The following is a 16,751-nucleotide window of genomic DNA, read 5'->3' as shown; positions in this document are numbered from 1 at the left end:
GCACGCACAAAAACTAATCGCAGATTTCTGTCGTTTTGCGGAGCCGATTTTGTTAGCCGCGAACCGCGTCTGCGGTGCTAGGTGTTTCGGGTACGGTGATCCGTAGAGGACGGCTCCCGCCTCCAGGAGCAAACCTGCAGGTTAACAAGGGTCACCTCCCCGCTTCGGAGAAAGCGCGTCCTTTATAAATCATTCAAACAGGGTGCTCTCTTTGGTTAAGTACCTGAGGGTCCGTTTAGTCCTGCAGAGAGCTATCAGGAAACAGCAGTGGGATTAACACAATGTGGAGCGTATTGCAAATTTGTTATAACTCCATATTATGACGCTTTACATATACATTTTAAAGGCCTATCAAAGCCTGCATCATATTGTTTTCAAAACTATACTGTCAACAGCCCCAGCCAAACAGCACGGTTTGATTTTTGTCTCCCAAAGAAGCTCCCCCATTAACATGTGCGACCTCTCCTGAAAATGTATCTGAAGCCTGCAAAAACGCTTGATTAACTAGGATCTTCATTAGAGCGTCGCGTTTGGTGTTTGCGTTTGCAGCGCATTTCAAACGCAGCCTCCCGAACGCGTGGAATCCTCCAGAGCGCAAACAAACTTCCACATCACAGGCTCCCGCGCTCTCCGGAAGACCAGCAGCTCTTTCAAATGATAATTACTCCAAGTCATTACTCCCCTGTCCCTCCCCGTGCCGCTCAGTCACCTGAAGCCGCTCCGAACTCCTGGGGAGTACCGTCGCCCTGGCCTCGTCAGCGCTAATGAGAAAATGTGATGAAAGAATCAAAGGCGCGTCTCGTCCCCGCTCTTAAATACGGAATAGATCAATTCGCAGCCCAGCGTGACTACAGGGAGAGGAGCGGCTCGTGGGGGAAAACTTGCGTGCGTTTGGGGGCCCACTGGTCGCAGGGCCAAGACTGTATGTTAACAGCTGCGCTAAATATAGCCTGGACGCTTCCCAGGTTTGGCTGCCGGTGGGTGTGGCCGGCAGGTGCTGTAGCAGCCCTGGGGTGGGGTGGGGGGGGGGGGTCAGCTGTGCGAACTTTGCCGTCCGGCTGCTTGGTGGGTCAGTACCGCGGCAACAGCTGAGCCATAACCCCGCTCTGGCACACACCCTTGCTGCAAATGCCACTCTGAGCTATCATTGGCCCAGCGCTCTGACCTCTTGGCTGCCCTTGACCGCAGTAAAAGCCGAACGGTCGTGCACACGGACATTCTGTTCTACCACACCGTTAGTCACAGGTGCGTGCAGTCACATAGCCGTTAAGAAATTATAGCTTTTACAATTTTTATGAATTAACAACGACAATTGCGGAATGATGCTTGTGGCTTGTGACATTGGTCTACATTCTCTATTTATTTTCGAAGTACTCACAATTAATGTGCCAATAAAACATTGTTTACTAGTAAAAGAATAAGTGAATTGATGATTTTTGTCAGTTTAATTATTGTTATTTAAAAGAAATGAAATGCTGAATCAACAATGCCCTTTGAAACAAAATAATACAAAAGGTTAAAGCTGTCTGCTGTAATTCAATAACAATAAAGCAATGACAAAATGGTATTTTCAGGAAAATGTTATCTTCTCATTGAATAACTAAAATGACAAAATTGTATTTTAAATCAGTTATTTAAAATATTCCCAATCCATCAAGGAAGGGAAAGAAAAAGTTCAATGCATTGTTTTTGGGTATTAAGCATGAGCATTTAACTGCCCAGGTCTTCTGTTCTGAATTGATGTTGCCATGCCATAACCCTCTGTTTATGTTAAACAACATATGATCTGTGAATAGTGTGCATTGGGTCAGTATATTCTGTAATAATTTGTTTAAGGAAAGCTTAATATGTGTATTTTTCCATTGTCAGAATTTTCTAACACAATATGCTATTTTATAGCATAAGCATTGGGTTAACTGGATTTTGTTGGATTGCTCCAAACACATTATGATTTCTCTCTTGATTTAATTAATCACAGATTTTTCCATGGCTAATTATCTTGTAGCAGTATCCTGTAGCAGCTGTGGAAACACTTGGTGGATTTTAACCAAAATACTGGCTGCAAAACCTGGTTCCCAGAACTGTATGTCCTTGTCATAATGCTAGCCAGTATATTTGTAAATGTCTGTCTTGACATTTTCTGTGATGCTAATAGTACTAGCTCTCCCCTTCCAGGTATGAACATATTGCAGAAATTAAACCAGTTTCAATGCACAGACCAGTTCAGTACATGGTTCACAATAATGCAGTGTTAATTTGTACAACATGTTTTGATTTAGGTTTAGCCAGTCTTCTGACTAAATAGTATTTTAGTTTGAGGCACATTTTAGTCAGTTGAATATTGTTAGTTTTAGTCGACAGAAACTATGTTTAGTCAATGAAAAGTAGTTTTAGTCAACAAAAACTCTTTTGGTTTTCTTTTCAGTGGAATGTTCTTATACATATTTACTGACTGACCTTTATACACAGATTTTTTCAGTCATCATAATTTCTTCAAACCATTTTGTAACTCTTGTTATTCTTACACGGTGTATAAAAATGTTGGACTAGTACAATTTGCAGGCACATTCCTGTGAGAATACAGAGAGAATATTACCAATACTGGAACTCTCTTTGTATGATATTTATCCATGTTTAAGCTGCAGACTTAAAAATGAATAAATTGCTCTATGCAGAGATTATTTCATAGAGATAAATAAGCCACTAAAGCAACTTAAATGTTGTTTTATTTAAATTTGGAGGATCATCAAAATGGCAGAAGGGCATTTGATATTGTTAATATATTAGTATTGAAAAAATGTAATATTACTACTAACTATAATGTCCACTATAATGTCCTTAGCCTATTTTAACATTCAGGTCATGTCGATTCTGCACCACGCACACATTTTATGTCAATTGAAATGGAATAACGGCACCACTCGATGACTATACCATGATCAAAGCTACCTGTCTTGTCTATGTATTACTTTTCTTCTTTCTTTGGAACACAGACATGGTTGGACGTGTGTTCATGTTTAGCTGCCTGATCTCCATATTTTTCCTGGTTAGAATGTTATTCAATCATGCATGCACCCGCCGTGCAAACTCTGCACTGTCAGATGCATGGCGATTTTTGAATGAAAGATACTGATATGGTGGGCCGAGCTTCACCTCTATCCTTTCTGATTGGATGCTTTGGCATATCTTTATGATGCATTGTACAGATTTAGGAATTTGTTGTGCAATACATTCCAAACATTTCACATTTTACATCAAGTCTGTTGATGTAATTTTGCATTGTTTTTATTAATTGACGCTAATGTTAGTGGTTTTCGTTTTTTTGTCAACAAAGGTGCATTTTTTACTTATCGTCTCATGCTATAGTGTTATTTGAATATTTCTTATCCAGTGTCACTTGGAATTTTGTATATCATCCTGAGTGACAAAGAGGTAATTTAAATGTTATGTTCAGTAATGTCAAAACTTGACGCTGCAAACGGCATGAAATTAGCGACGTATTGTTGATCAATTGTGATAGGCTAGGAGCAACTTCTGTGCCAAATATACATTACTGAACATTGTCATAATATACAGTTCTGTTGCTCAAAGGCAAATAGAATTAATAGGTGCCCTTTTCAAAAGACAAAACGGATAGACTGAATTCCTTAAAAATAGCAATTGAACCCATATGAACTCATTAGGTGGGCATTCTTTCGAAATATCCTCAGGGACAATACAGTCCATTTCAGATTGAAATGCGCTGTCGTAGTGTCATCCCAGCGTGTGGCTAAATATGTTTAGTATTCTGTACAGGGTTCGCTCCTCCTTAAACGTGACAGGGAGACGTCGGGCTATGCACTTGAGGGTGTAACCCGCACAGTTCAGGTTATTACGAATGTTGTCAATATCCCTGGGCAAGCGACCGCAGTCAAACAATTGCATGTCACTCGGTGTTGAAGGAAATGCCACAACGTTCATTCTCACAATATTTGGAGGGGTTTGCTCTTCTTACGGTCGCCGGTACATAAAATAATGTGAGAATATGCTGCCATGCCACGGATTTGATGGGTCCGAAAACACACTGAAGGAAAGAGTTTGTCTTTCTCCCCAGGAGAGCAGCAGCCATGACAGTTGGCATAAATGGAAACATTTGTCTCGTTCTCCTCTGACAAAACTTTACAGACCTACGTTTACATCTGTAACCCCCATGACCGAAATGTCACTCCGTTGCACATCAATCCATCACAGTGAATGATGTTCACACCGCTCACCCATTATTGTGACAATAGACTCGTATAGGTCTGCTGTATCCTGTAACTGCATTGGTAAATCGGAGCAGTTTGTAGTCCAAATCGATATCTTGTATTATAACACCATGCACTCCTGTCCTTCCAAGGCTGCCTGCGAGTACAAGACTTGCATCCATTCCACCTCAGTTCTAACCTGCCTTGTGCCATTATGTGAATAAGATGTCAAAGGACCGGTTTCAATCGGTTGCTAATTACAAACGTATTAATGATACCTGCATGATTCATGGGGTCTGGAGATATTGCCTACCATCCTTTTCAGGTTTTGCTGCAGGTTCTCTTTTGTTTTTTCAGTAGCACCAAGATTGTGATCTATATGATGTTTATCGGACCAAAAGATAATTTTGTTCTTAATTTTGGACTTCAATCAGGAATAAATGAACCGGTAAACGACTGCCCAAAATGTATTAAATACAAATTAAACTCCTACGCTGATACGGACATCATTTTTGTTAAAGATTTGCTTTGTTTTCAAATGCTTGTCCTTACATGTTGGTTGTTTTATACAGCTTGTGTAGGCCTATATAGGATCTCCTGTTATGGGTTCAATCTCTTGTAAACCTTGCTCCTTAAACACTACACTATCACCTCCGTAGTCGTTGTGTGCTTTCATTTTGTTTTTCTTGTGTCTGGTCAATGAATTTGGTGAAGAGAAGGCAAAGGGTCCACGTGGTGAGATCAGACGATTACATGGAGCAAAATTATTATATGCCTGAGAGTGCCATCCAGATATTTAGAAAAGACAAAAAAGATTCACAAACTGAAAATGTAATTGATCAATCATTCAATCATTTTTTGCTACAGCATCCTGAACAATGGGAGTCATTTGCAAAGAATAGCTCAAATGGGTTGTAATTAGTGCAATTAGATTATAATTAGATTCCTAGTGTAAGTTAGTATGTGCTTAGGTATCACAAACAGAAGAGGGAATGATCAAATTACATAACAAAAAAATATCTTGATTATTTTTACATAATAGATTGAATGCCCCCCCCCCCCCCAATTTTACTTTTGAATAGGTTTGTATGTGCTCTAATGGGTTTTAATCACACATTTTTGTTCTCAGACAAAGAGCTCAGTGTAACAGGATTCTGTAAATGGGTCACAGGAGAAATGGAGCAAGACCGTAGGGGTGAAGAGTAATGCATTCAAGGCAATTTCAACTCGGAGTGGGCCAGAAAAATTAATTGGTTTAACTTGTTACCTCCAAGTTCTCCCCAGTAACATCAGCATACGCCTCAGACCTAGGGCCCGTAGTTGTATGAAGCTTATTCCTGATGTGCAAACTTAGGATTAGTCCTTCAATACAATCAGATAAAGGCAGTGGGATTCCTACTGTGGGAATTTCATTGAGCACGCTTCAAGCCTTACTGCATTTCATTGTGCGAGCCGGTGCTAACAGAAGTGCTAATAGAACAGAGATTTATTTAGAAGGGTACCTTCAACCAAAAGATAAAAACTGTTATTTTGTTAATTACCTCACAGTTTAGTAGGTACGGTGTCCACAGGGAAAATCAATGTCCTGCCTGGGTTTAGCCGCTTTTGTCTGTCAGCACTAGGATTTTGAATTCACACTATGGATACACGTGCGCACACACACGCTCCCACAACATAAATAAGACCCAAGCCAGTCGTTTTTAAGAAGGTAACATTTTTAAAACAAATAACACATGCAAATGTACAGGGAGGAAAAGAGTATTCATTTTGGGTGTCTTTTCAGGGCCCCCAGTCCCCATCGCACCCCCGCAGCTCACAGCGGTGGGAGCCACCTACTTGTGGATCCAACTCAACGCAAACTCCATCAACGGGGACGGCCCCATCATCGAGAGGCAGGTGGAGTACCGCACCCTGTCCGGGAGCCTCATAGACAACCAGCCCGTGGACAAGACCACCCACAAGATCGGCCACCTTGACCCCGACACAGAGTACGAGATCAGTGTCCTCCTCACCAGGCCCCTGGACGGGGGCACGGGCGCTCCCGGACCCCCCCTCCTGGCAAAGACCAAGTGTGCTGGTGAGTACATGCTGCCCCCCCCCCCCTTTTTTTTCCAGTATTCACGAACAGCTTGCCAGGGAGCACGAGGACAAGCAACCTGGTATCCCAGACCGATTTAGAGAGTCAGCTCATTTTTTTTTCTGAGGGGTAATTGGAGTGCAGCTAAATCCCTTGTTATAACAGATTGAATTAACCCTTTATGGTGTAAGATCTCCAATATGCAATTGGAATGTTCTTTATTGAACATTCTAATATGGATGCCACAATCACTACTGCTAATTGAAGGCAATGTTGTAGACATTCCAAAAAACCTACTCTTCAAAGGGCTGCTTAAAGGCGAAGTTTCCAGTTTCATCCCACCCACATCTGCTCCATTATACGGTTTTGGTCCACGCACAGAATGATGAGTAACGAGGCGTAGCGAGTGAATCGCGAACAACGGTAACTCACACCCGGGTAGCGCCTGGCCCCCTGGGTTTCACGCCCGTCCTCAGCGGTGGTCATGGGAGACAGAACCCGCAGGCCGGCGGGTTACGCAGATCGATCGTGGGAGAAACCCCGCACGCAGAAACCGCGGACGGACATCCCGGCTCTTCGGCCACGACGAGCACCGTCCGCTGACCCGCCGGTGAAGGTTTCCCCGGTTTGTCAGTGCCGGAGGGTGGTGAGGGAGGGAGGGAGGATGCCGGGTAGGGTAGGGTAGGGTAGGGTGGGGAGGGGGGCGGTAGCGTTGATGTTGATTGATGTCGTTACCCGTTTAGCCTCGGAGAAGGCTCCCTTCCGTGCGCGCGGAAGGCTCCTGACACGCCGCTCGGGAGATTGATGGGGCCGGCTCGCGCGGTGGCGCATTCGGAGAGGCGCTCTTGATCTTGTTTTCAGCACTCAGCTTGGTGTCCTCGGGTGAGCCAACCCCCCTGCTCTTCTGTAATTGATCAGCCGAGGCTCTAACTGTACAGTGCAATAGATCACCATTGTAATTGAGGAGCGGTGGCTCTGTCTTAACGGTAGAAAGGAAAGAAGTTCCTTTAAACTAAACCTTTTTACTTGCCTTTGGCTCTGCACAACTTCTATGACATAAAGCCAATAACTTTTATTGGCTATATGTCATTATTACTATTATCTCATTAAAGGCATACTATGCAGGATTTGTTTTATTTTTTACCTTGAATATATTATAGAATAACCATGCTAAGGCATATGGGTGAATATTTTTCTTGGTTTTTTTAATGTGGGTGCAACCTGAGCCCCTTTAACAACTGTAAGGACGCTTGTTAGGTAGTTGTATACTGGTGTGCTAGTTATGCAAATTCATTACCGTTTCATGTTGTTTACCTCAAATTCCATCAGTACTCGAAACGGGAGCTTCATCTGACTTATGAGGTAGTGGACGTGTCCACCTGGGGTGAGAATGCATCTTCCTAATGGCACGGAGGGCCATTAGTGTTGTTAGAATCGCAGTAAAGCCGCCAGACCCCTGGGCTACAAACAAACTGCATACAATTATCACAGTAATTAAACAGGTGCAATGACTCTGCTTTTAAATGACTGTTGTTATTAGTCCCGACCCGCACCGCAGAGGATAGCCATGCTCTCCTCCAGCACTAGCTAATTGCTTTGCCATTAGTCCGTCAGCATCTCCTCTGTCTATCCAGCTATTAATGTGTCACATGATACCCCGCAACCAATAAACCAGGGGCTGTAGCTCTCCCTCAAATCCCATTTTATTTTCTGCTTAGATAGCTACCATTCTGCCAAGTATTCATATAGAACATTTGTGTATGTTTCTTTATATGGCTGGCAACCATTAGAATTGTAGGAAATTACATAGAGGATGCTGCAGTCCATTTGCTAGGGAGTAAACTTGGACGCGAGGGAACGGGTCTGGCAGCAGGTGAAATGTGCTGGTGCCCAAGATTGCGTGTCAAGGCCTTAACTCCCTGGCAAATGGGACCGCAGAGTTCAGAGCCCAGTGCGGGCTTTTAACTTGGAGCGCTCGGATAGCAAACATACCAGCGCACATACCTGCTGCTCCACCCCTCGGCCCCTGCTGCCCTTTTTGACTGCTCTGTATGTCAAATATGCTGCCTCCAAACTGCATGTGTGTGGAGTATCTTCAAAGCCAGCAGAAGCTCTTCGCCCATTGTAACAAGGAAAGTGCTCCAGGAGTTTTAAGAGCAGTCAATTTATCGGATAGCAGTCAATGAATACAGTGAATTCAAAGAACAGTTTTCACAGAGACACTTATCTGAAAATGTTAATTGCAGGTATTGCAATAGCTATAATTACACCCTCCCCCATACAACATAATATTTATAATGAAGTGCCTATATGTAATTATGAGAGTGCTCTCTGTTCCTTCAGGTGAATAGATGTTTGTTGGTTGTCTGCTGTTCTGTGAGATGATGGACATGTGACTGCGGTTCCCTGGTAACGAATCTTCATTTTCTGATTTGTTCAGATTCCAGATTCTAGCTCTAGAGCTCTGCTATATTTAACCACAAAGAGACCCGGCAATAATGTAGTTTTATTGAAAATACACCATCTTTCATCACACGGCACAGGCTGTATTTCGAATCACATGGGCTCCTGATAAACCCTTTGCCTGTCTAAAGACATATTATTGAAGTGTGCACTTGACTTGAGGCCTTTCAGGCCTTGTGCTACATTCACTTTTGACTAAGCAGAGGCATTGTTGAGCACAGGCGGAAATGGGCTCAAATATAGGCTTTTCTAATGTAAAGTCCTAGCCAAGATACGATCTGTTCGTGATGTTAGCTCCTGTCTAGCTTGGACCTGGCCAGATCCGGCTGCTTAATGAACCACTGTTTTTAGCTTATCCGGAGATTTATATTTGACATAATGTTCACTCTAGTTTGGACAAAGCGCACAAATTAGCAAACACCATTATTTGGGCTGCTGTGCTAACACTGGTTAGTGTTCACACCTGCGGTCGACTTTAATGTGGAAAAAACTAATGGTTTAATCTCGGAGGGATCTCTGCCACCATCTCAGACACCCCAAGGGCACCGTTGTTCCACGGGAGTAATTTCCCATCATCCGAGAGTCTGCGCTCAGCCAAATGGTGGTGGTGGCGGGGGGGGGGGGGGTGGTGATCGGGGGCGGGGGTGATGTGGGGACGTCGGGGCCGGGGGGGGCACAGTCTGTTGGTTCCAAGACTAACCACCAACCTCACTACAAAAAGCAAAAAATGCCAAATCGGAAGAACTCAATAGACCCACTGACTGATAAGAGTTCTTCCAGAACAGTGGATCTCTCTTGTTTCTTGTCTCTTGATTTCATATCTACAGATCAATCTAGCGGGCAAATTTTTCCTCCCCTGCCCAAGGTCTCCCCCTTTGTGTTGCTGTCTGCCACTGATGCACCCTGTCAACTAAGGTTGTGCCCAAGCAGATCCATCAGGGCCTTGTCAAGAGAGGAGGGAAACCGTTTTAGTTACTTTCACATTTAATGCCATCAGTGCTTTCAGTTATGAACCAACAGCCTTTGTGTACACCCCACTAAATTAGAACTCTCTGTCACTAATGATCACATGCGGTGGTATCACATGACCCGTGCAGGCGACACCGGCAAAGTCGATAAAAGCCTACCATTTCACCCCGTGTTGAATTAGAAACGTTTCCGATGCTTTTGTGTTTCTTTGGGGAAACTGAAGTAAATATGAAGTGGAATTCTGTACCATGCAGGGGAAGATTGTCTTGAATGTTTCTTTTTAAAAATCTGTTTAATCCATTATTTGATTCGAAAGTGAATGGCTTATTGTGTGTTTTCCAAGGTCAGTGGTGAGAACAGTGTGTGTGTGAGTGTATGTGTGTGTGCATTAGTGTGTGTGTGTGTTTGTGTGCATGTTCCTGTGTGTGCTTGCTTTTTGTGCTTGTTGTTAATCACTTTTGCTCCTTGACCAGACCGCTGAATTCCTAAAGACTGTACAAGGCAGTCTTGAAACTGTTCCCTGGTGACATTTCGAAGTAGGAAAAAACATTGCATTACAAAAGGAATCCATTACTTCTCCTGGTACACATAAACCAGAATGATTTGCATCAGTTTAATGTGGGTTTGGGGCTTTATTCCAAAATTTCCAGACCCTGTTCTTTTCATCACTACGGGGTTTGTTTGCCACAAGTAATTCAAAGCTACAAATAACCCAGAATAAAAAGTCTGTGGCCAAGGCAACGTAACAAATGATTGCTATTTGTCACAATGTTACAAACAGCACGAACACTGTGAAAAGTGAAGTGTAGCAGGTGCCAGCAGATAGTCAAGAACTGAAGTAATTTTGAGATGGACTTGATGAAATAAACAGTATCCAGGTTTAAAGAAGGTTGCTTAAGCTTTGCTTTTTATTTGCTAGTGGGATAGCTAATTTACAAAAATATGTGGTCGTGTATTGTCTCGACAGTTACTATACGTCTGTAGCAAGTTTATGAACGTGTCGATTTATAGCTATGCTGTTATACGAGGACTTGTTTAGCTGTCAATATTAGCCAATACCATGTACTACAGTGTATTCAATGCATGACTTCTGTCACTAATGTCTCAGCACTCTTGACTCAGTGTTTTGTTACTGTTCTATTTGATGAGAAAACCCTTTTTGTTTACTTTTCTAGTAGGGATGTCTGATATGGCTAATATGCATAAATCGAAGCTAGCTTTGATATCTGGTTGTTGTTTTTTTTTCTTGACTATATGACGTCAGAGAATATGATTGCACTTTTTTTCCATGATACGCACATTTACTGTATTTCTTCCTGGAAGCTCAATTAAATTCCTGGGAGATCTATCTACTCCCTCTTAGCTGAATGCATGAAAAGAGGTAAACTGCTTGCTTTTACCAATGCGTATCGAAAAAGTGATAAAAGCACATACGGGGTGTTGACAATTAAACAAATCCTTGTTCACTTGAATTTTCGTCTTTCGCTCCCCGCAGACTTACGACTGTGCTGGCGTGCGCTTGTTTGGCCTGCCATATACTGACATCCCCTCTTTAACACATTAAGGCGAAGAGATCATAGCGGTTTGGGGTTGGAACATACAGGGCATCCTCCAGGCATTTGAAGCCACTCTCCCTCGGTCGCTGGTACTGTTCTATTTCCTTTGAATTTAAGCTGTAGCTGCGTAATGCAGCCTGGCCCCTCCAGGCTCTCTCTACCTTCGTTAAACAGCCTCGCCATTGAGTTGCATTGAATGGTAGCCTGCCATTATTTTCACTCCCTTATACTAGGCTGGGTGTGTGGTGGGAGGTAACCGAGAGCACAAACACGTACAGTTTACGGTCCGTTTAGCTGTTGCACAGAGCGGATTCTTCATTTATCAGCATGTGTTTTGTTTAGCCTGCACACCCAGTAGTGCTATCTGGGAATTGCATCGCGGAGTCTGATCAAAAGTTTTCTCGCTATGCTTACCTCGTCGGACCTGTCTGATTGGTATTCCGCCAGAGCGTTTTCAAACACGGATAAAAGCCACGTTGCCGAATACTCACACTTGTTCTTTTGTCTTTTTTTTTTTTTTAAATAAACATTTGGGAAAGTAAATTCAAGGTTATGTTAATGCCCTTGGGATTGTTTTTGTTCCTAAGGCATCAAAGGGACCATACCTGTACCGTGCTGACATTTTGGAATTGTAAAGATTTTTTACAAATCTAGATCCGTTTTGGAGGTACAGTACAAATTATGATGCCTAACAAGTATTTGTACTTGTAATGATAAATTTGGATGCCTTTCCCCACTGTAATCTAATTATGCTTCAGGGACTCAAAGCTATTTTACTCACCGAGTGTGGGTATGTGAGCACAGTACAGAAATGAAAAGAATTCTGGGACCTTTTCCCATTTGTCTTGGCATAGCAGTTCCAGGCCCTGGGGGAAATGGCACAGTTTACTGACTGCTGTGTTATTCACACACATTTCCTCTGTCTTTCAGACGTACGCACGTCACATGTTTTGGTGTCATCTGAATTTGCAATGACAGAAAACAAGATAAACAGGGAAGCGCATTTTCACTTGCATTTCTAACGAAAGCTTGCGCTTTAAAAGGCGCTTTCCCCATTCTCTTGGGTTTTTCCCCCCGTTTCCTTGCCGATGTACTTAGATGTTTCTCTTCACTCTGCTGCCCCTTTTCTTACATTTCAGCAATTTGATGTCCATTCTGCTCATTTCTGGCTATGCATTCTTTATCTCCTGCTCTGCTCATATCCTCTTTACACATCTGATTTTCACGCTCTATTCTCCTGAAACCGCTTCCCTCTTTCTTGTCCTTCTTTCTCCCCCCTTTCTTTTTTTCTGGTCTTCCCTAGACATGCAGTTTGTGAACTCGATTCTACAGCCTCCATTTTGCTTTGTTATTCCTCACTCGCTCTATTAAGACTTATTAAAGCAAGGACTAGCAAAAACTAACTAAGGGTCCGCCCCACTAGAGTTTTGGAGTAATTGTTAAACGTTGCTCTTCCTTAGCCGCGACACCAGACACCGGTTTCCTTTATCGTTTCTTAAGGTCTGTTTATACTTCAATCAGCATTCATATGCTTTTGAATTGGGACCTCCTAACAATAGCAATGGATGCAGCTTAAAGGCTGAGGCCTCTGCTTACTGCAGGAAGAGATTTGAAGGCCAGGACCTCCTATGTTTGAATTCTTGCCGTGCAAGTACACTATATGACCAAAAGTATCAGGACACCCCTTGGTCTGGGGCCATGGTTTGGGCTAGACCCCTTAGTTTCAGTGAAATCTGAATGCTAAACGATTCTGTGCTTCCCCAACAGTTTGGGGAAGGCCCTTTCCTGTTTTAGCATGACAATGCCCCCGGGCACGCAGCAAGGTCCATACAGAAACGGTTTAGTTGAGAACGGTGTAGAACAACTTGACTGGTCTGCACCGAGCCCTGACCTCAACCCCATCCAACACCTTTGGGATCAATTGGAAAGCCAACTGTGAGCCAGGCCTAATCGCCCAATCAGTGCCCAACCTCACTAATGCTCTTCTGGCTGAAGCAAATCCCTGCTGCAATGCTCCAACATCTACTATAAAGACTTCCCAGAAGAGTGGAGGTTGTTATAGCAGCAAAGGGCAGACCAGCTCCATATTAATACCCATAATTTTGGATGGGATGTTGGATGGCAGGTGCCCACATACTTTTGGCCGCATAGCGTATCTCACTTGGCAGCCCCGGGCACGTCACTCGCCGCCTCCGTGCTGCAGTCTTCCCAGCAGGCAAATTAAATACGTTGATCCCACTGGAAATGAAACGCTAAGTCTTCTACAGGCTAGACCGGGAGGCTGAAAGAAAAAGAAAAAAAACACAATCTTGAAAGTCACCTTCGAAATGACATCTTTCTTTACGGAAGAGAAATGATAAAAGTAGGAAAACACTGAAAGAGGGTACCGTATCTTCTCCTCCCATCTTTTAGCTGAGCCACAATTCACATGCTCTTATCAGCAATTGCACTGTCTGGGCGCGGGGCCCGCGTGTATCTCTGACACGCTGTAAGTGCTTCCAGCCCGAGTGCCGTAAATTGGAGCAAAAGGAGAACGCGAGCGCGTTTCAGGAGAACCTGGCTGTAAATATTAAAACGCGCGTCCCGCGCGGCGACGAGTCCCGGGACACGCGGGCGTCCGGGGGGAAGGTCGTTACAAGAGCGCCGGGAGCCGCGCCGCCGGAGCCGAGGGCCAGCCGGGTCCGTCCTGTCACGGTCCTCTCAGCTTCAGGGAGGAGGGGGGAAAAAGAGCTGCGAGAACAGACCCGTCACACCCGTCGAGGCGTCAAGGGAGCACTCCGCTCCACAGCCGACGAAATTTGTCAATTACACAGCCTCGTTCATATGCTCCGTTAGTCAAGTGTCGACGCTGAACGGTGGGGGGAGGGGGGGGGTGGGCTGGGGGTGTAGACGGAGAGACCGCAGTCGCCTGTCACTGTCCGTCACGTTTCATTTTCACAAGTTCGGCGAGGTTTCGCGCGTTTGAAAGGTCGTTTTGATCACCCCCCCACTGAGCCAAAACAGATTGTCTCGTCTCGCAAAATTCATGTTCCTTCTGTTTCGCTGGAACAGCTGCCGCTGGACCCGTCGGAGCACGGTGAATGGAGACAGATTCCTACACGAGTGAGCGCGCCACATCGCTCCCGCGGCACACTGACCCCTAGCAGTCCAGTCGCTCGGCCTCAGTCTTGTGGGTGGGTGGCGGGGATTCATGAACCGTCATGGGAGCGGGCACAAATGAAGTCATTTGTATATACTTAATAGTCCCATATTTTATTAATCCAGCAGTGAAGCGGCCATCGCTCAACAACAGATTGCAGACCAGGTGTGGGTATTGTGGCTTTATATGAACATGATCAGATATATTTCTGTGGGGGTGCACAGCATTCCGAGTGGGCGGGGCTGGCCCCCTTAGGCCCGCCCATACCGACTGGTCTGACCCCCAGTCAGCGCCTGGGGGAACAGGCCTCTACTGACAGATAGCACATTGCTAGACAAATGAAAAATTGCTGTTTTCTGCACACGGACCCCCCCCCCCCCCCTCACACTCCTACAAAAAAAACCTCCTTTCTTTCTCTCTCCATTTCATTTAATACCCATGTGTGTTGGCAGAGATTACACTGGTGACTGGGCTATTGGTTTGGCCTGCTGGAAGTGGCTGTCTTCATTGGGGAAGATGTATAGATTGCATTCTCTGGTGTCCAGTGATTCCGGGCTGTTATTTCAGAGAAGAAAAAAGAGCACCTGGTGTTCCTGTGGCCATAGGCAGCAGACTTTATTTTCATTTGTAGAATGAGCTAGAATGCTACGTTTTTTAGATAAGATAAGCCTAAGCTTAGATTGGTGACATAATTTGATTTTTGCTTAAGGCAGTCTGTAGACTTGTGATGTGATTATTTATTTTACCATCCCCCATTATACCTCCACCCGTGTCAACCACCAGCAATTCTTCATATACAAACGTCCTCCCGTAGGAAACTATTGTATTTCTGACTCCAGATAGTTCTCACTGTCTGTCATCCACCAGCTCTCCGACTAGTTCAAATGTATACTGTCCTCATTACACCACCAGTGAAGTTACAGTACAAGGGAGGATTATGACCTGCAAACAGCTAGCATTGGAAAAAAAATGTGTGTGCCTTTTTTCCATATAAAAAATGGCAAAACTAGGAAAAATTGGTGTATTCTGACATCATGTTCAGAGTTAAGAATTGTTTTGTAGTACTGATCACCCTCATTTTCAAAGGCTTTGTATTGCTAAGTGTGTAGCTACTGTATAATGCATGGGAGATTAAATAAAGTTGTATTTTCTTAAGTTGCGCACCAACAGCTAAGTTGCACCCCCCACCTTGTGCTATTAACATCCCTGCTCATTGCCAACTTAAGCCGTTGTTAATTTTACTGGCAGCATACAGTAATTCCAGAGCACTGCATTCATTTACAACTTATTTGTTTGTAAATATAACTAGAGGCAAACTAGTAAATGGATTTATGTGGAGAAAACAAGCTGCTATTTGGCTAATGGTTAAGTTAACTGCAGTCATGAAATTTTTTATTCTTTTACATAAAAATGAACTCAGTGCATCAATAATTAGGAAATTTATTTTGGAATAACAGAATAACACCTGTGACCCAAAGCGTATCTAATCATGACCCTTAACATTTACTCTCCTTTAGGAAAGGTATCCATAGGGCATCATACTCTTGCTGATTTTGGCTTGGAACATGCAGTTTCTTGTAACTTTTTCTAGTTGTCTGAAGGCTTGTGTGATTTAAACTTCCACCTTTTGACAGGTGTTATTTTTCTTTTCTTTGTGTCTAACTCCATTTAGAGCAGTTTGTTACAGCCAAATGAGGAAAAGCACCAGCAGCGTCATGCTCAGAATGACACAGGGAAGCTGAGCATGAATGCCCACCTTTGTAAGAGTAGCCAGCTAAGGTTAGATTTGGAATGGTTTTGAAATTGAAGCATACATGTTATGAATGGGTATTTGACTTGGCATTCTAATACACGTTTAAAAAGGAACTCCAGTGAATAATTCACTTTCCGAGTTGAAAACCTATTTGCACAGATAATCGTTATCACAGGTTATTTCATTTCTCGATTGTCAACTGTAGTCCTTCTATACCAAAGGTTTTTATCCTTTCATTTTTTCAAAAAGAAAATATTTGCCACAATTGAAAATATTTTGGCTTACAGGTACCGTTCCCTGTTTCTTAAATGACTACAGCTGCTATTTGTTTTAATACAATGGTGTGTTCCCATCCATTACAACTATCCAAGAGTGGGTCAGCTAATGGAATACGGGAAAGAAAAACGTAATAAAAGTAGTAAAGTCTTAAAACCCAAATTGCCACTCCAGTTCTGAGAAATATGCTTTTGTCATCTCAGACATACACATTTCATTGAGCCAGAAACTGATGTTTCTTTCCGTCCTCCTATTAGCAGATTAGTCGATGTGACTATCGCTGTTGCTTTAC

The 16,751-nt window shown here is 43.5% G+C and overlaps 1 protein-coding gene across 15 annotated transcripts in view; it reads left to right on the top strand.

Annotated features, from left to right (window-relative positions):
- Positions 1-16,751, top strand: part of ptprma (protein tyrosine phosphatase receptor type Ma) — a 204,457-nt gene that overhangs the window by 80,780 nt on the left and 106,926 nt on the right. For all 15 annotated transcript variants that reach the window (XM_064331104.1, XM_064331096.1, XM_064331107.1 and 12 more), the window contains exon 7: positions 6,010-6,303. In XM_064331104.1, coding sequence (XP_064187174.1) covers positions 6,010-6,303 — 294 coding nt within the window. The remainder of the gene's footprint in view (positions 1-6,009; positions 6,304-16,751) is intronic.

This window comes from Anguilla rostrata, chromosome 4 (assembly GCF_018555375.3).
Source record: "Anguilla rostrata isolate EN2019 chromosome 4, ASM1855537v3, whole genome shotgun sequence".
Classification (NCBI taxonomy): domain Eukaryota; kingdom Metazoa; phylum Chordata; class Actinopteri; order Anguilliformes; family Anguillidae; genus Anguilla; species Anguilla rostrata.
The sequence above is the reverse complement of the archived record's forward strand: the minus strand, read 5'-3'. Positions and strand labels throughout refer to the sequence as shown.